At 53.5% G+C, this 19,996-nt stretch overlaps 1 protein-coding gene across 1 annotated transcript in view; it reads left to right on the forward strand.

The window, feature by feature from the left end:
* The window catches only part of GFRA2 (GDNF family receptor alpha 2), a 96,279-nt gene that overhangs the window by 73,568 nt on the left and 2,715 nt on the right, over window positions 1-19,996 (forward strand). Inside the window, exons 5-7 of the mRNA XM_057548651.1 lie at window positions 6,476-6,585; window positions 7,282-7,422; window positions 9,282-9,454. Of these exons, the coding sequence (XP_057404634.1) occupies window positions 6,476-6,585; window positions 7,282-7,422; window positions 9,282-9,454 (424 nt within the window). The remainder of the gene's footprint in view (window positions 1-6,475; window positions 6,586-7,281; window positions 7,423-9,281; window positions 9,455-19,996) is intronic.

The raw sequence follows: 19,996 nt of genomic DNA on the forward strand, positions 1-19,996 counted from the left end.
AGTGCTGGTGGCAGCCGTCTGGAAGCATTGTTAGCGGTGGCGGGTCATGGCAGCAGAGCCAGAGAAAGACCCTGTCCTCACTGGCAGGTGCCTGGTCCTGCTTCGCTGGCTGTAGGGTGTGTGACCGTGCGACCTACCTCTTGGAGCTGCCGTGTCCTCGCTGTGAAATATGTCTACTTTGTGGGATTGTTCAGAAAGTTAAATGCGATAACCACGACTGACACATGGTGTATCCTCAGTAAATATTAGCTTCCTTTACTCTTCCTCTGATTCTAAATCAGTAGAAACCCATGGGTTTCTGTGGCAGCAGCATAACAGGTATAACCTGATAAATGGGAACTTGGCCAAGAGCTTCAGACCCTAAAGCCACGTATTGGCCAGCATTGGAATGCTTTGGGGGTTCTCGGGAGCAATTTACCGTCGTATTATTCTAGGCCAGACAGATTTGAGAAGAGTCTTTGTGCTTGGGAAGGTGTTTACAATCTGCACCAAGGGAGGGATTTGTTGATAACAGGTACCTGTACTTTCTTGGCTAAGGCCAAAGAAAAGAAGCGAGAGGTGTGTACCCAAGTGTAACTGTGTTTGTATGGGGATAGGAATGTGTGTGGGGGTGTGTGTGTGTGCGTGTGTGTACAAACATGCACAGTCTTGTAGCTGTGAACCTTCTTGGGCTACAGCCTGAAGCATTACTTTCTTCCGTGGGCTGGGCTATATCGTAGGTGTATTTAAAGCTGAGACCAGGGAGTGGGGTCTGGAGGGTTCCCACAATCCCAGCTCTGAAGCCTGTGCAGATTTGCTTCATCCCCCAACTTTTGCCTGCATCGGAATCACCTGGAGGGCTGGTTAAAATGAATATTGCTGGGCCCTGCCCCGAGATTTAAGATCTGTTATATCTAGGGTGGGATCTGGAAAATATGCATTTCTAAGAAGTTCCCAGTTTTACACTGATGCTGTGGGTCTGCGGACCACACTTTAAGAACCACTGAGCTATAGGAAGTCCACCCTCTCCCATCCCCACTCCCCCAGTTTTGGATGATTCTGCTTATGTGAGTTGACCTTGGCATTTCCAGCTTTGCCTCTTTTTTCCTTTCAGGAACACACCTGCCCATCAAATAGGGTTGCCAGATCTAATAAAAATACAGGCTACCCAATTAAACTTGAATTCCAGACAAACGTAGAAAAACTGTTTGGTATAAGTATATCCCAGATATTGCATGGGATGTATTTATACTAAAAAAAAATATTCATTGTTTATCTGAAATTCAAATTAAATGGACATCCTGCATTTAATCTGGTGACTGTTTAATAAAACTGGGGGTCGGATGTCTCTCTCTGCCTCTCTTGCCACTTTCCTGTGATTGAATAGCCTACAGCTGCTGATGAAACAAGCCCAAAGAGGGTTTGTGTGTTTTGGACAGATCCACCTGCTGTCCTGAGCTCATTTGGCAGTCTTTGCTCCATCTTGCTGAGAGGGCCTTGGCTCGTGTTCCTTGTTGGTTCTCTTGCTGGCTCTCTGTTTTTCTCTTTGTCTGTCCGTCTCTCTCTCTCTCATGCTTTCTTTTATGCCATCACTCCTACGGGAGCTCTTCAAGGCAGAAATCTGAGAAGCGATGCGGCTGGTCTAGGACAAGGCTGTTCTTGGAAGTGAGAACAGAGTCCAAGAGACTGGGGACCTCATGGCGCCAGAAGGGACGAGTGGCATCTGGCCCGAGATCCCCAGCTGGCTCACCACGCATTATGAAAAGGATAACATTTGCCTTGGAGACTGTACCTACCAGGACTGGACTGATTCACTCACGGTTGGAGTTGAGAGTGTCGTGGGCTTGAAGGAAATTGGCCCCGCTGGTCTCGCTTGCCGGTGGAGGGAGCCGGCTGCTATGGACTTTGGTGTGACTTAAGGGACAGAGGGAACTTGAGCAATCAAAGGCCTCCTGGAGACTTGGACACGGCGTCCTCCTAAACGGCCGCATTTGTCACTCTGGCTTGCCAAGGCTGCCTGGATGCTGAGGACAGAGAAATGGAGCAACAGAAAGCCTGGCCTTTCCCTTCCCTCCACCCTTCCCCTTAGCTCCTCTCCCTCCCCTCCCTGTGCTCTGAAGAGAGCCACAGGGCTGCTGTAAAGGAAGTAGGCCATAGCCTCAGAGGAGCGAGGTGGCCTTTCCCCATTGGTCACCCAAGGTCTGGCAAAGGGGCCTGTGCCGCTCCTCCTGTGTCCTCAGCGTGGCATGGAGAGTGACATGGGGCAGGGAGACCATTGTTCACCTCGGTGCAGCAGGCTGACTCTGGAGCCTGGTGGGGAGAGAGAGGCAGCTGTCTCTCCCCGATAGGCTCACATTGCCTTGCGTGGGGTCCAGACCCGCCTCGGAGGGGTGAACAGGTATTTTTCTTCTACATCAGACACAGGAAAAGCTACTTCCTGTTTGTCTGTGGCAGGCACTGTGCTGGGGATGAGACATCTGGGTAGAGAAGAGAGATAAGGACGGTGTCTCCTCTCTGTGCCCCAGCTCTCCCACGTATCCTGTGAGAGAAATAGGCAGGCACAGCCCACCCCATTTGATAACTGGGGACACTGAGCACAGAGACACACCAGGCCTGCCCAAGGTCACACAGCAGGCGAGCGGTAGACTGAATGTGGTTGTGTGACAGCTGCTCCCTTCTCTCCCAGCAGCTGGATCTGCCCTTCCCTCCTCACTGAGGGGTCTCACTGGCCCACTGCACCTGGTGTTGGAACTCTTTCACTTTCCGTGTCCTGGCTTACTTCCTTTACCCACCCCTTCTCTCTGGATGACCTTGTCTCTCTCTGCGGACATCATACTCCCATTTTCACACGTTCACTCTGTCTCCAGCCTGGGACCCAGTGATATTTTAAGAAGCCTTATGGATGGTGAGGACAGCAAGATCCTTGAGGTTCTTAATGTCGGTGATTGGAGAACCGGCCTTGCGGAAGGGAGGTGAGGCCCTGAGTGAAGGGTGGGGAGCGGAGCTTCCGGGAGGATGGAGCTGGGCTCTCAGGTCTGCTGCAGCAGGTGGCGTGCTCCTCCGGGACGGTGAGCCGGCATTGACCTCTGTGGAGCCCTGACCCCATCAGCTGGAATTACCTTCCTGACATTGCACTGACATGCGTGCCATTCCCATCCTTAGTCTGTCAGTCACATGGCAGGGCCTCAATACGTATTTGGAGAAAAGATGAATGGATATCTACCACTTGCCCAAAGGGGTTTGGAGGATATGGATGAAGGAATCAGTAGAGTCTGCCACTTTGGGAATGTGTGTTCCAGTTGGAGAGAGCAAACAGGGCAATATCAATAAGTCTGTATGCAATTAAGTATGAAATTGACTGGCCCAGACTGTATGTGTAGCTGGAATACAGAGGTAGACGAAGTCCATGTGGCTGGAGGGGCAGAAAGGGCTTCACGGGCAGGACTGACAGCATTGGGGAGGTGGTAGGAGGGGCTTGGGCTCTCTGTGTGATCCAATGACATTAGAATGGACTCCTGTATTTTGGCTAAGAGAGCCTATTAGAACGTCTCCTTGGTGGGGAGGAGATGGTAACTAGCAGCTCTGCCTGTAATCTCTCAGCCCTACACCCTGCAGGAGCTCGGATGTGACTTCACGCTGCCCCGCTGCAGCCCTCTTCACTGCAGGGCCTGACCACAGCCCCTTGGCTCCTTCTGGAGGGAGACATTTGGCCAAAGCAAACAGTGAAATCTTTGAAGGCGCTGTATTCGTTTCCCTAGCTGCTGTAACAGAGTGCCACAACGGGGTGGCTTAAAGCAGAAACTGATTTTTTCACAATTCTGGAGGCCAGAAGTCCAAAATCAAGGTGTTGGCAGGACTGTGTTCCCTGTGAAGGCTTGAAGGGAGAATCTGTTCCATGCCTTCCTCGTAGCTTCTGGGGTTGCCGGCAATCTTTGGCATTCCTGGACTTATAGGCGCCTCACTCCAAATGCTGCCTTGATCTTCACATGGCATTCTCACTCTGTGTCTGTGTCTCTTCTCTTCTTCTTATAAGGACACCAGACACTGGATTGGGGGCCCACGCTAATCCACTGTGACCTCATCTTGGTTACATCTGCAAAGAGCTTATTTCTGAGTAAGGTCACGTTCACAGGTACCAAGGATGAGGACCTAGCTCTTTGGGTGACACAATTCAACCCACGATAGCTGCTTAGAGATTTTGGTTTGTTGACCTCCAAATCTCCTTTACCTATTAAGTCTGTGTCCCCTCCTGGCCCCCTGACAGGTCTCTGGAGGTCCGGGGTGTGGGCAGAGACCATCTCTCATTGACCTTCATTCATTTGCTAGTTCACGGAGCAGGACAGACTCCGGTCTGGCCATTCAAGACCAAGTGTCATTCTGCAGGGGCTGGGGGCTTGGTTGGAAATGCTGCTTTTCCCTGTTTTGGGGGCTGGGTGGTGAGGAGATAGAGGGTATGATTTACGGGCAGGAGGGAGGGCGGAGACACTGCAGCTTTCCTTCTCTTTTCCTATGGAGGACAAGATACTTTTATAGAGGAGCAGGATGTGGGTGGAGGACCTGCCGGAAGGGGTAGCCCTTATTGTTGGGCTTCTGGGCTGGATTCTTGGCTCCGCTGCTCAGAAGCTCTGGGATCCTGGGCAAGTTACTCAGCTTCTCTTAGGCTCAACTTCCTCCTCTGTGAAGGAGGATGGTGATAACAACTGCTCAGCAGATCTTGGCAAAGTTTTTGTGAGGATTACGTGATAAAAGGTGGATGTGAAAGGACCTCTTCTTAAGTCACGTTTTTATCGTGGTCAATTACACACAACATAAAATTGACCGTTTCCACCATATTTAAATGTACAGCTCAGTGGCGTTAAGTGCACTCCCATTGTTGTATAGCCATTACCACCATCCGTCTCCAGAACTTTTTCATCTTCCCTGACTGTGAAAATACTTTTAATTCATTGGATAAATAAGGCAAATGAGTCCCCAAGAAACAAGGACTCATCTGAGGTCTTGCAGCAAGATGGGGCAGAGCTGAAGTGAGACCTCGCCCCCAGCTCTCAGCTGGGAGCTCACCTTCCATCCCCAGCACCTCGCTGCCTCTGCGGGCTGCAGGGATCCTGGGACACTCAAGGTGTCTTTGGGGTCAAATCACTCTGGAGAGCTTCCTCCTCCTAAACCCCCTCTCCCGGGACTGTTGGGCCTCCAGGCAAACCAGGTGGGACCCAAGGAGCCGTCTCTGTGTTGAGAGCATTCCTCTTAGGCTGTCCTGGTCTCTCTCAACTTCTTGTCTTTCTCTCTATCTGCTCCTTCCTGATACAGACAGAGTTCCAGTGGAGAAGCAGGGGAGCTGAATTCGGGGTGACCTTTGGGATGGCTTTGTGAGGCAACTCACGGTATGGACAGAGCTTGGGCAGGGAGGCAGATGGCCTGGGTTCTGGTTCTTCCTGTGGCTACTGTAATGTTCTCACCGAGCCCGTATTGTCGAGGTCCTACTATGTGCCCATCATTGGGAAAACACCAGTGAACAAGACCTTGGTACTTGCTGCCTGCAGCTGCTGTGAGACACTCAGGATATGATGGCGAGGACCTTGTGGCAAAGGGCACTCGCCTATAGGAAGCCCCGGTGGGTGGGGAGGTGGGCGGTGGCCTGGGCTGATTGATGGTAACAGCCTGGGGCCAGGATGCTAGGGCAGGAAGAAGAAGGAATGGGAATTGCCGTGCAGGTTAGACTTGGGTGGCCTGGGCTCCCTGTGACCTCTGCATCCAGGTGCTGGGGGCTGGAGACAGACTGGGTCAGACAGCAGCTGCCTTTAGGCAGCTCATGGTCGAGTGGGGAGCACAGAGCTGTGTGCAGGTGGTTACAAAGCAGCTTTATCTGCACTGACAGAGAGGAGTGGGTGATGACAGGTTACATCGCCAGGGGAAGAAAAGGCTGATGCTGCCTTGCAGGATGGGGAAGCTGGTGGAGGGACGGCAGGGGAGGCTTTGCTCTGATTTGATGCAGAAGAGGTGGGTCAGGGATGTCTCGTCCTAGGGGGACTCTTTCTTTAACCTCCCTGGGGGCTGTCCCCTTTGACCCCCAGACTGATTCTATGAAGTGGCTGGGCAGGGATTATTGTACTCATTCTGTGAGTGGCCATGGTGCTGTGCTGGAGGACTTGGGAAAGGTCACCAGGAGTGGGTTGAGCAGGAAGCAGAGCCTGGCCTTCCTGCCTGGGTCCCAGGCATTCTCAGCAAACCCACCCGGGTTCCCTCTGTGTTCCTCCAATGGAGAGACCCATTCAGAGCAGGCCTTGCCTAAACTGGGTGCCTGGGTCTCCAGGAAGTCCTGTCCTCAAGGAGCTCCTAGCCTAAAGCCCTCCAAGCATCTTCCCCTCCATCTTCCTCCTCTCTGTCTTCCTGGCTTCTTCCCACCCTGGGAGGCTGTGGAGGAGCCGCTCTGCCGCCCGGGGAAGCGGGAGGGCTGCCAGACTAACTTGCTGTCCGATGGGTCTTCTCTTGACCACAGGTCCCGGCTGGCGGACTTCCATGCCAACTGTCGTGCCTCCTACCGGACGCTCACCGGCTGCCCCACCGACAATTACCAGGCGTGTCTGGGCTCCTACGCCGGCATGATCGGTAAGCCGCCCCAACCCGGGCTCTCGGTGGCTCCCGGCTGCCCCAGGCTCAGTTAGGGACTGAGGCCCAGCTCAGGGCCAGCGGGTGGACAGCCTGAGCTGGCCCTTCTCTGCTGTGATGGGAGCTGGAGCTTTATCATGGGGGAGGAGGCCCCAGGGGCCTTAGGCGCTTCCAAAATAAGAAGAAAGGGTAACATTCATTGTGCAACATTCCAGACGCTGTGCTAAGCAATTTACGTGGACTGTCTTATTTAAATCTCACAGCAGCCCTTACTAGGCAGGGGGTGGGGCTCCATTTTACAGATGGGAAAACTGAGGCTTGGGGAAGCTAAGTAACTTGTGCAGGTTCACTCTGCTGGTCAACGTTGGCACTGGGATCCAAACCCAAGAGAGAGCCTTAGCCTCCCTGACTGGAGGACACATGCTCTGCTTGTTGGTGAAAGAGAAAGCGAGGGCCCGTGCTCTCGGGTGCGGGGGGTGCTCCTGGGTATCCCCTCTGCCGCCCTGGTCTGTCCTTTATGCCCCCTGCTGACCCCCGTGGTTTGGAATGTGAGCTGGGATGTATGTGTGTTGAGGGGCAGGTGGATGGGAGGGAGGGGGGTGTCCGAAGCCTCTTCTCTGATGGGCCTGGGGTCTGGGGGCCCGAGGGGATGCCTTACTGTCCCTCTCTCCTTTGCCTCCCTTTCTCCCTGCCTAGGGTTCGATATAACACCCAACTACGTGGACTCCAGCCCCACTGGCATCGTGGTGTCCCCCTGGTGCAGTTGTCGTGGGAGCGGAAACATGGAGGAGGAGTGTGAGAAGTTCCTGAGGGACTTCACCGAGAACCCGTGCCTCCGTGAGTCCTGCCACGTCCTCCCCAGCCGGCAGCCACCCCCACCCCTCCTATCCCAGGGGGCCCTGGAGCTCTGCCTGGCCATTCCCTTCTTCCCCGAGCGGTAGCCAGTGATGCCTGCGGGGCTTCTCCAGCAGGGGGGTTGCCTGCGGAGACCATGGGTTTTGTGCTCTTGGAGATTGACCCCGGAGCTGTCCGGAGGCCACTGGAGGCCTTCCACCTATGTCAAGTCAAGGCCGAAGGTTTCTGGTCTGCTATCCTGACAGTCTCAGCCAGGTTCCTTCAGGCACAGCCCTGTGGTGAGGTCTTAGCATCTGTCACTTTTCCCTTTAAGGATCGATTTCCCCTTGGAATTGGAGTTTCATCAAACTCCTAATCCGAAGGCTAGAGAGAAGGAAAGGTCAGCCACAAGCTCTGCCTGCCTGGTCTTTCTAGTCCGACGCCCTTGCTCTCCACACCCACCTGGAGATCTCCTCCCCCTTTCCTGCCCTCTTTTCTTCCTTCCGTCATCTGTCCATCCTGCCTTTCTGACAGCACAGTGCTTGTCATTGAGCAGCTCACCCCCTGAAGGAGGTGCACCGTCAGGGGGTCACAGCCATCACGGTACGGTGGGGGAGGAACCGTGCTAGGGTGGAGGTCTGCAGAGGGGTCTGCAGAAGCCCAGGGTGGGGCTGCCCGAGTCAGCCTGGAGGAGGGGGGCCCTGAAGGCATCTCAGAAGCTGACCCACTTGGGGATCACTGGCCACCGGTCAGCTGAAGGGGCAGGGAGGGTCTGCTAGTCTGCTCTGGGCAGAGGTGGGTTTCAGGAACTGCAGACCACTTAGCCTTGCCACACTGCATAAGGATGCCCCGGGTCACCTGGATAGGTGGAGAGAGTCCTCCTGGTGAGGGCCCTTGCAGGTCTGAAGGCGTTTGGATCTTAGGGTCCTGCAGGTGGCGGAGTTGGTGTGAAGCTCGCTGAAGGGGTGTCGGCAGGTGGTACCATGGTCAGATCTGATTTCGGAAGGCTCACTCTCTGGTTCTGGTGTGGAGGGGGTGGGGGTAAGGATGTGGTTCTCACAGGTGACCCAGCACAGAGTCCGCTAGGGGTTGTCGTAGGTGCTCTCGGGAGAGGACAGCACCCACTGATCCAGAGCAGCGGCGGGGGGTGGAGTGGGGCGGTGGGCTTGGTTGATGGCAAGCGGGTGGTTAGGGAAGTGTCCTGAGTAACCCAGGTTTGTGACTTGGGAGACTTGGGTGGAGAAAGATGTCACCGTCAGGACTGGGAACGCAGCGGGAGGCAATGTTGCAGTGGAGGGAGTGGTGCCTAGTTCAGGTGGTGACATGATGAACTTGAAGTGCACCTGGGACTTGGAGGTGGAGCTTCATGGAGGCTCTTGGCTTGGGGATGCAATTTTGTCCAAGAGGTCCCGTTAGTTGGTCCTGAGTGAATTAGTGTAACTGAGTGGGGGGTGGATGAGGCCACCTGGGGAGGGGGACTACATCGGGGGGCCACGTGAACGTGGTGGTCTGCAATACTCAATGCCGCAGAGAAGGTGGGCTTGCACCCTGGGCACTGCCTGCTCCTTGCCTCCCGGATCCCCACACCCCACTTCTCCTCCTGTTTTCCTCTTCATTCCGCATCTGGTACATTTCCTTTATTCAGGTTTCTCTTTTTCAACTTCCTTCCTGCTCTTTTCTTCTCTCGATATGAGACCTTGGTAGCTCTCTGAAAGGGAGCTTCAGCCAAGTTAGTTTGGATGAGTTCCACCCCGCCCCCAGCTCTGGGCTATCACAGGGAAGGTCACATTTGGGATGGCAAAGGGCAGAGTGATGGAGGGGCCCCTGATTTCTCTGTGTCTGCCTGCTCTCTTTCCCCACAGGGAACGCCATCCAGGCCTTTGGCAATGGCACAGATGTGAACCTGTCCCCTAAAAACCCCTCATTCCAGGCCACGCAGGCCCCTCGGGTAGAGAAAACACCTTCTTTGCCGGATGACCTCAGTGATAGCACCAGCCTGGGGACCAATGTCATCACTACCTGCACATCTGTCCAGGTGAGGGGATGCAGCTCTGCCGCTGGGGAAGTGGAGCCGGGGCAGTCTGAGGGCTTAGAGAAGTACCTGATGCCAGAGGCAAGGTGGGAAATTACAGCTTGGAGACCAGGGACGGGGCACGCAAGTTCCTCCCTTTGGATCAGGACCCAAGAGGCAGGAAGAGCTGATGGGGGCTAGTTTTCCATGGTTAATTCACTAAGTATCACCCTGCAAGTATCAGACACCTGTTCTGTCACAGGATTGTACTAGATACTACGGGGGTGCCGGAGAAATGGAATGGTTACCATTTACTAACCATCTACTAATTACTGGGTACTGCGCTAGTAGACTCTACCTATTTCATTGATTCTCACACAATGAGCTGTTGGGATTCTTGTTTTAAACGCAGGAAGCTAGCCCAGGGGTGTTAGGCGACACACCCAAGGTCACACAGCTGGTTAGTGGTGGAATAAGATTTCAAACCTACATCTGATTCCAAAACCTGTGATTTTCATTTGTTTGTCCATCCGTCCATCCATGCATCCATGCATCCATCCAACGTGTGCTATGCATGCATTGTGTTCGACGTCTTATGCGAGATACTAGGGAGACGCTGGTGAATGAGGCTGATGCAGTCCTGTGTTTTGTGGTCCCTGTGGTCTTGTCGAGGGTCAGAGAGTTCAACAAGCACCAGACGTGGGCTGCGGTCAGTGCCACAAGATGGGACCACGTGGGTGGCATTGTGGAGACACAGGGCTCCCCACTCAGCCTTTCTCTCTGCTGAGCTATCCTCATGCTGTCACATCATTTGCTACAGTAGATTCTTTGCTTAGGATGTTGGTTCTAATCAGAACGCGCCCCCCCCCCCCACACTCATACACACTCTCTCTCACACACACTCATATATACTCATATACACACTCATACTCTAGAACAAAGAGTTTAAAAGAAGACCTTGTGCAGAATATCAGGGAAAACAGAGGAGGGGGGAAACAGTGAGGGTGTGGTGGTGGGGATAAGGGGATGTTTCAGGCAGGAACTGGGGCTGGAATTGCCAAGGAGGGGTGGGGTCTGGAGTCCAGCCAGTGGGGGCACAACGTGAGCATAGGTTTGGGGGCCGGGGGAACAGGCCCGGCTGCGTGTGGCAATGAAGATGCCAGTCTGAGTGGGGCGGGCTCGTGGGATCACCAGTGGGCACTCACTACGAAGTTTCAGTCTTGCAAGATGAGTAAGTCCTGGAGAACTGGTTACAGTGATGTGACTGCAGTTGACAGTGTTGTACTGTGTACTTGAAATCTGTGTAGACCTTAAGTGTTCTCAGTGCAAAAAAAAAAAAAAAGCAAAAAAAGAAGATGGTAGAAGTGTGAAGTGATGGATGTGTTGATTGACTCGTGGTGAGTATTTTACAATATTTATGTATATTGGATTGTGCACCTTAAAGATATACAATTTTTTTTTTTTTTGTGGCCGTGCCGCTCGGCTTGAGGAATCTTAATTCCCCAACCACAGATCGAACCGGGCAACTGCAGTGGAAGCACAGAGTCCTAACCACTGGACCGCCAGGGAAGTCCCAAATAGATACAATTTTTGATGGTCAATATAACCTCAGTACAGCCAGAGATGAAGAGCAGTGAGCTTTCAGAATGCTGGTGTGAGACCTGAGCAGGGATGGGGCCTGGCAGAGGTGTCCTGGTCACCCCGGGCACCCCTTGCTGGTGCCCGTCCTGGTTGGGAAGCCCACTCCCACTTCCCTTCCCGGTGGGCACCCTGTGCTGTAACAGCTGACCTCCAAGTGCCTTCAGGTCAGGCCCAGCGTGGGCCCCTCCATGCCCCGCTCCCCTCCATTAGGCCGCCCCTCCTGATTTGGGCTGAGGTGCCCATGTCACCCTTGGGTGGCTCCTAATTACACTGAACACGCTTCAGCGGCTGCTGGCGGGGCTCGGGGTCCGCTCCACAGACGGTTGCCAGCTCAATTTCATGCTAGAGTGGCGGGCAGCTCGGCAGGTCAGGGCTGTGCCACCTGTCAGGTGACCAGGCTCTGGTGTGGTCCCTCTGGGTGCTGCCAACCTTCCTCCCCAGCCCCTTGGGGCTGGCCCACCGGGGAGATGCCCACTCAGCAGGGGCTGTGGACCCTTCCTAAGACTCCCACAGAGTCACTGTGGGCGTGGAGAAGTTCAAAGCCCTGGTCTCATGCCCACCGCAGCCCCCTCAGTGCCTGATGACTCTGACTCCCTTTTTCCCCCCCACTGTTTCCCTCCAGTGGTTTGCTAAACCATCACCTGGTTTCTTTCAGCCCCAGCCTGGTTTTCTGCAGACTCACCATCTGGGGGCTTGTCTTACACTTGGTTTGATTCCAGTGGGGTTAACACACGATCTGTATGAGAGATGACGTATGTGAGGAACCTTACATACATGATAGGTGTTTGGATCCTGGAGGGCTGTCTGGCAGGGGGCTCCCCCAGGCCTGGCCCCAGGGTCCGTCCACTCGGGTCTGTTGACTAAGTCACTCTGGGTGGGACAGCAGGGGCGGACCTCCCAGGAGGAATGGAAGAGAAGCAGACCCTCATACCCCCGTTCTTTCTCACAGAAACTGAAAGGGAAGGGCCTCTGATTCTGTTTTAATTACGGTCTTTTATTTTTTTATTCTTTCATTTTTTAAAATTTCTTTATTTATTTTAACTTTATTTTTGGCTGCGTTGGGTCTTTGTTGCTGCGCGCGGGTTTTCTCTAGTTGCGGTGAGCGGGGGCTACTCTTCCTTGCGGTGCGCGGGCTTCTCATTGCCATGGCTTCTCTTGTTGTGGAGCATGCGTGGGCTTCAGTAGTCGTGGCGCACGGGCTTAGTTGCTCTGTGGCATGTGGGATCTTCCTGGACCAGGGTTCGAACCCGTATCCCCTGCATTGGCAGGCGGATTCTTAACCACTGCGCCACCAGGGAAGTCCTAATTGTAGTCTTTTAAATGAGCACCTACTACTCTGTACCAGGTGCTGGGCGTGCAGAGGGAATAAGCCCGTGTCCCTGCCCTCAGCTTGGCTGGAGGCTGGTGTGGGTGGTCTGTCCCTCCCAGCCCGTGCCCCCGCCCTCAGCTCTGCTAGCTTGGAAGGGCTCTGTGGTGGCCCTTGTGGGGCCCTTGGGAATGACCACAGAAGGGAGTCTCTGAGTGAGGGCAGAGACAGGGAGCTGAGCGAGGGAGGGAGGGAGGGAGGGAGAGGAAGGCCATACACCCCAGACACCCCTGGAGAGAGAGGCACGATCACTTACCTCTGTCCTCCTTCTTATCCACACGTGGACCCTGGGGGAAGCCTTAGGAGCCTCCTTCACTGACCCAGAGATGGTAGCCAGGTGGGGACCCCACGTGAGCGATTGGATGTTAGCATCAGTGGGCTCTCTGAGAGCTCCTTCCCAAATCCCAGAGGATGGAAGGCCAGTGAGGACGGTGACTTGTCCACAGCGCCCCCGGCCCCCGGCTCCTGGACAGTTTTCTTCTGGCTGCACTGTGCTGCCTCTTCCTCCACATCTGCTCCCCCAAAGGACCTTCCCACAGTGGGGCGGGGTCTGGAATTGGAGGGACTCTTGTCTCCTTCGAGGGGCTGCTGAGCAGAAATGTGGGTGTCTTAGGTACCAGAGAGGAGCCGGGAGCTGGGCAGACCCCGAGTTGGCCCTGTGTCTGTGGTCCTTGACGCTCTCTGGAGTCTGGCTCTCATATGCTTCCGCTCCTAGCTGTGGTTCCCTCTCCGGGTGGCCCTGCCAGCCTGGGGCTCTCTGGAACTTGGAGAAATTGTGGCAGAATCTGCAGAACAGTGTCTCCCTCTGTCCCTGCTACACACACAGACACACACAGACACACACACACACACCCCTTGTGTGAATTCCCTCCCTCCTTCCCAGTGGTCCCTAAAGTGAGGAATCTACAGGAGGCCATCAATCTTGTACCCTCATCCAAGGTCCTTTGTTTCTGAAGCCCATCAGGCACCCCTGGTGTAGGCCCGAGGGCCAGGCTGAGCAAGATGCTGGCCCTTGTCCTCGCCAGTTCCTCTGAGCGAAGGGCGTCTCCTTCCCTTCTCTTCCAGCTCTCTGCCTTTGAATCCTACTTGGATGTCACCTCTCGGGTGGTCTCCTGACTCTGCTCTGGCAGAACTGCCGTCTCCTTGCTTAGGGCTCCCACTTTGCCTCCCTTCAGCCCCCATCACGACGTGCTCTGCTCCCCGCACCAGACAAGCATACCTGGAGGGCAGGGGCCGCGTCACCCCCTTGGTAGCCCTTATAACCGAGTGCTTAGTGCCTGGCGTCGAGTGGGTGCTCCACACAGGTCAAGAGAAAGAGCCTAGAGTTCCCGATCATTGGATTTATGGGAACTTCCTGCTCTCTGTTCTAGAAAACGGTCTGTTTTGTTGCTCGCAGGCAACTCTATTCAGCTTTCCTCCCTGTCATTGATGCCCTCTGTGTGCCGTGAGGTATGAAGGTAAAGAAGTAGGTAAAGAAGGTGAAGATGCAGGAGGATTGGCTAGAAGGCTCTTTTGTCATAAGATGGGGCCTGGACCAGGGCAGTGCAGCGTGGGCGGGGCAGACTGGCAGTGGGTTCCCACTTTCCCTGGACTTGGTTTGTTTCCGGTGTCCTTGGTGTTCCCGGTGGGTGGCTCTGGGCCAGTTCGCGGGACCCTGTCATATCACCTTCTGCAGGGCTGCGGGGCCCTAGTAACGCAATCTCATTTGCTTTTCTTGTCTCCACCAGCCAATTTCTTCTCTCACCCTTGCTAGTGCCCATCACATCTGGGGGAATTAAAAATGAGTTTGGAGGGCTTGCCGTGAACCCTCCTCACCACATGCCGGCCACAGGCTCAGCAGCCAGCAGCCACCTCCGTCTCTTACTCAGCACGCAGGCCGGTAGCTGTCAGAGCATGGGACCCAGAGGCTGGTCAGTGTATCCGTATGCCTATTAGGCATACATTTCTGATTTACAAATTCGGCTCGTTTCAAAGCTTTGAGAGGCTGATGCATTCCTTCTTTTCTTCCCTCCCTCTGGCTCTCCCTTGTAGTCATTCATTTATTCATCCGTCAGTGCATTCACTCCTTTGTTCAACGTAAATTCTTACCGCATGTCACTCTGTTCCAGGCACTGAGGCTGACCAGCATATGAGGCTGGTACCTTGGTCCTCATACCAGCAGGAGGGAAAGGGTGCACGCTCAGAGAATTACGGGGCAGGAGGTGATGGGTGCGCCAGGGGGATGGATAAGGCATTATGGATGTGGAGGGGGGAGGTGGCTTTGGGTCGGCAGTGGAAGCACAGGACTCATGGACCAGGTGAGCCCTGCTGCTGGGCCTGGAGGAACAGGGAGAATTGAGGGCACGGAGATGCAGAGGTGTGGAATTGGGAGGAGTGGGTGGGGAGGGAGCAGAGACAGGGCGTCAGGGCAGCCTAGAGCAGCTGAGGAGAGGGGCGGGTCCTGCCGGCTGAATCTGGCCTGCTGCCTGTTTGAATAAATTGAGTTTTGTTGGAACACGGCCACACCCTATTGTTATGTATTGTCCAGGTGCTGCAGGCAGAGTTAAGTTGGGACAGACGCTATGGCCGGCAGAGCCTAAAATTGTTACTCTCTGGCCCTTTGCAGAAAATGTTTGCCTCCCCCCCCCCCCCCCCCCCCCCGACCTAGAGGAGCACAGGCCGTGCGTTTGGGAGAATGCAGGGTTCTGATATGGGAATGAGGGGGTGGGAAGTCAAACCTAATTTTCAGGTTGAACTGGCGAGTGTGGAGAGGCCGCTGAAGGCTTTTGAGCAGGGATGTCGTGATGAGAAGTGTGATTTGGGAAGATAATCTGACAGCAGGTGGAGATTGGTTGTCGAGGAAGAGTGACTGGGGGACCTGTCAGGAGAATTTTGCAATAGTCAGTGATAGTCGATGGTCATCAGAGGTGAGAAAAGAGGGGTTGTACTAGGGGATGGTGGGGAGTGGAGGAGGGCGAGGTGTGTTACTGGGGGTGGGCGTGTGCAGGACGGAGGTCGGAGGTCGCCAAGGGCACAGATTTGGGGATGGGGCTGGGAACAGAAGCAGGGGACACAGGAGAGGGCCTGCCAGCTCCAGCCAGGGGTTTTCCCATAGAGACAACACTGGACTTGGTCCCTGGCACCTGCACATGCCAGACCCAGTTTCGGGAGTGTGGACAGAGGTGGCAAGGAAGAGGAGGAAGACGATAATTTCCTTCTAACTTCCTGAGCAAGGGGCCCCTCTGGGAGAAATTTCTAGAAGGATGAACCTTGTCTTTGCTGCCGTCCTCCCTTCCTGCCACCAAGGTAATCGGGTGAGATAGGCATCAAGGGTGGTCTTGGGAGCAGTGTGACCTCAGAGGACAGCTGCACCGTGGGGGGCTTGGGGAAGATAGAGCTTCTTCCCCCTCCCATTTGCTGAACTGGGGCAGAGGTGACCTTGTGGGTGTTTATTTCTCTCATCTGGGTGTGAGCAGGGCTGTGACTCATTCATCTTTGGAACCCCCTGTGGGGAATGGTGGAGGGGAGTTAATGGTGAAGGAGGCGGTGAATTTGAGCCTAAGGCTTGGGCGTTAGGTAGTGGAACCTCTTTCTCTATGCACTTCCCCCATCTGCCACTTTCAGAAAAGGTTGGCTGACTGGCAAACACCCACACTGTTCTGTGTGCCCAGGACTGGGGGAGAGGTCTTGGGCTTGCTGTTGGGGGAGATTACTGCAGCCTTCACCCCTTCACTGTCTGTTCTGTGTTTTCTGGAAGTCAGGTGGAGGGGTCCACTGGGGCCCAGACTTCTCCCTGGCTTTGCTTGCTGAGCTGTCAGGGTAGAGCTAGGAGAGCCCCAGGCTACCAGCTGACCTGGGTCTCACCCTGCAGCCCCAGTCCTGGGAGTTCACTGGATCCAAGCTCTGCTTCGCTCTGCATCATGCTTGGGGATTAAGGGGCGTTTATACTTGTCCAGAGCTTTGCTGCGCCCTACGCACGGTCTCATGTATCTCACGGTGCGTCAGTGAGGTTCGCTTGACTATCGCTATTTTACAGATGAGGAAACTGAGGTGCCAGTAGATGAAGGGATTTGCCGGGGGTCAGTGGCTGAACCAAGACTGGAGCCCTGGGCTCTGGCCTCTGGGGTCCTTCCTTGGATCAAGGGGCTGTTCCACGGGGATGGGCACCAAGGATTAGGACCCTGCAGTCTAAAAAGGAAAGGCTGGGATGGGTCTCTGAGGACAAAAATCTATAAGCTGGATGTTGTAGCACTTGAAGGAAGTACTTGAGGACAGTGAGAGGAAGCCCAATGTGTCACCTGGCCACTCAGCACGTGTTCAGTGTGTGGCAGGTCAGCCCTGGAACCTGCCAGATGGAAATGCCGTTGGTTCAGAAGGGCTTGGGCAAGTACTGTGGATGACGGATCCAAGGTGGGTCACTAAAGGGGCATGGGGAGGGGTCCTGTCCTGATCTTCATGGAGTCCCGTCCTTTTCCCCCACCAGGTCCCTGTGGCCTGTCAGAGACCACACAGTGGGTCGGATTCCTTTGGCCCTGGTCCTGGGAGGTGGCATCCCTATCTCACGATAATATGGGTCAGAGGATGGGATGAAGGGGTCCTCTCCTGTTCCTTCTCCTCCCCATCTGCTCCCTCCCCTCCCCCGATGCTCCCTCCCTCCCCCCCTACTCCCTCCCCTCCCCCTCTTCCCTACCTGGTACTCCTGTCTCCTTGGGTGCTGTCTTTCCCTTTTTTCTCTACTTCATCCTTCCTCTCATTTCCTCTTACTTCTATCCCTTTCCTCCTTCTCCTCTTCCTCCTGCTGCCTATCTAATATTTGCCAACACCCCCTCCTGTGTCTTCCCTCTTAAGAGGAGACTTTCAAATCCCAGCCACTCTGAGGGGCAAAGTCCAGCCATAGGCCAGGCGGCTCCAGAGCTGAGCCTTCAGATCTCACCTCCTCCCCCAACGGCTCCTCTCTGTGTGGTTGACCCGGCTAAGTTGTGTCCAGGTCTGTGTCCAGGACCCTGGGTTCCCTGAGAGCTGGCATCCTGTCACAGAAGGTCAGGCCAAGAGGTCATCTAGTTTAGCTATTTTCTCAAACCTTATTTATTTTTAAGCCACAGACTATTTTTAAAAATAATTTTGTATATAACTCCAACATATAAAACAAGTCATCTCAAAGAACCAGCTTTTAGTTTTATTGATCTTTGCTATCATTTCCTTCATTTCTTTTTCATTTATTTCTGATCTGATCTGATCTTTATGATTTCTTTCCTTCTGCTAACTTTGGGATTCTTTTGTTCTTCTTTCTCTAATTGCTTTAGGTGCAAGGTTAGGTTGTTTATTTGAGATGTTTCCTGTTTCTTAAGGTAGGATTGCATTGCTATAAAATTCCCTCTTAGAACTGCTTTTGCTGCATCCTGTAGGTTTTGTTTCGTTGTGTCTCCATTGTCATTTGTTTCCAGGTATTTTTTGATTTCCTCTTTGATTTCTTCAGTGATCTCTTGGTTATTAAGTAGTGTATTGTTTAGCCTCCATGTGTTTGTATTTTTTACAGATCTTTTCCTGCAATTGATATCTAGTCTCATAGTGTTGTGGTCAGAAAAGATACTTGATACGATTTCAATTTTCTTAAATTTACCAAGGCTTGATTTGTGACCCAAGATATGATCTATCCTGGAGAATGTTCCATGAGCACTTGATAAGAATGTGTATTCTGTTGCTTATAAATATCAATTAAGTCCATCTTGTTTAATGTATCATTTAAAGCTCGTGTTTCCTTATTTATTTTCATTTTGGATGATCTGTCCATTGGTGAAAGTGGGGTGTTAAAATCCCCTACTATGATTGTGTTACTGTTTATTTCCCCTTTTATGGCTGTTAGTATTTGCCTTATGTATTGAGGTGCTCCTATGTTGGGTGCATAAATATATACAATGGAATATTACTCAGCCATAAAAAGAAACGAAATTGAGTTATTTGTAGTGAGGTGGATGGACCTAGAGTCCCTCATACAGAGTGAAGTAAGTCAGAAAGAGAAGGAATCTAAGAAAAAAAAAAAAAAAGGTCATGAAGAACCTAGGGGCAAGATGGGAATAAAGACACAGACCTACTAGAGAATGGACTTGAGGATATGGGGAGGGGAAAGGGTAAGCTGTGACAAAGTGAGAGAGTGGCATGGACATATATACACTACCAAATGTAAAATAGATAGCTAGTGGGAAGCAGCCGCATAGCACAGGGAGAGCAGCTCAGTGCTTTGTGACCGCCTAGAGGGGTGGGATAGGGAGGGTGGGAGGGAGGGAGATGCAAGAGGGAAGAGATGTGGGAACATACGTATATGTATAACTGATTCACTTTGTTATAAAGCAGAAACTAACACACCATTGTAAAACAATTATACTCCAATAAAGATGTTAAAAACAAAACAAAACAAAACAAAAACAAGTAAAAATGGAGCTTCTTGGTTGAGATGGGGGAGTGAGGACCGGAATCCCCAGCTGTCTGCCTGTGATTCCACACAGGCTCCTGTTTAGTGAGCACTGTGGGAGGGGGCGCCAGGGAGAAGACAGGGACCCTGGAGGGGGCAGAGACACAGCTGCTGTACCTGCAACAGTTAGAGCTGGAAAGGCTGCCAGGAAATATAGGTGCTGGACTGTGTGGCACAGACCCTGACAGGCTACAGGATGTCATAGGTGGGGACCTAGCTGGGGCTGGGAGTTGCTCAGGGAGGTGACCGAGTGAGGATGGTGGGGGGCAGTCAGGTGTAAGCTAATGGTGACAGCGCAGCCTCTGAGGTGGGGTGGACAGGCTCTATCAGGCAGTGACCTCCCACAGCCCTATCTGGAGCTGCACTTGGTCCTGGGCAGTGGAATCCAGTCCTTGGGTCCACAGGGGCCTCCGAGCACACACCCTTCTGCAGGGATGCAGGCTGGTGGCTTGGCCGGGCTACATCTTGGCACCCAGAGTCACTGGTGCTGCAGTCTTGAACAGGATCTTCCTTGGTTGGGTCCGTGGTTCTGTCTCGGCTGCACTCATTGTCCCCATGATCACATTTCCACCTTCGGTAGTGACTCTGCTCTTGGCCAGGGGCTTTGTGTGACAGCTGGGGCCTTGTTTAGCTGACCAGATGCCCTGGGTGGTAGATTGCCTGCGATGTTCAAGGCATGATTAATACCTCTGGCCAAGAGCAGTGGTTTAGACATAATTTCTTGGGCTTCCCAGTTGCTTCTGGTGGCCAGAGCCATTTGAGGCCAGTTTAGAAACATCACATCTCCCAGCTGGTTCCCATGGATCACTATTATGCTGATGACAACAAAGGGCTGCTTATCACACATACCCTCTGGTCCTCATCCAGGTTGTTGTGCCAGGGGTGGAAAACCCTGGAGTCATCACCAAGCCAGCTTTTCTTCCTCATTCCTCACCTGGACCACAGAGCTCCCAGGTGCCACACATCTGTTTAGGATGGAACAGCCAACACCTGGCACCATGGCCAGATGTCCGCCTAACCTGCCCCAGTGGCAGACATCACTAATCAATCACAGCTCTCTTCCCCATGAGCCCAATGAGGACTCATGATTTTTCTGGAGCTGGCACTGGGA

This window comes from Balaenoptera acutorostrata, chromosome 6, assembly GCF_949987535.1.
Source record: "Balaenoptera acutorostrata chromosome 6, mBalAcu1.1, whole genome shotgun sequence".
NCBI lineage: Eukaryota > Metazoa > Chordata > Mammalia > Artiodactyla > Balaenopteridae > Balaenoptera > Balaenoptera acutorostrata.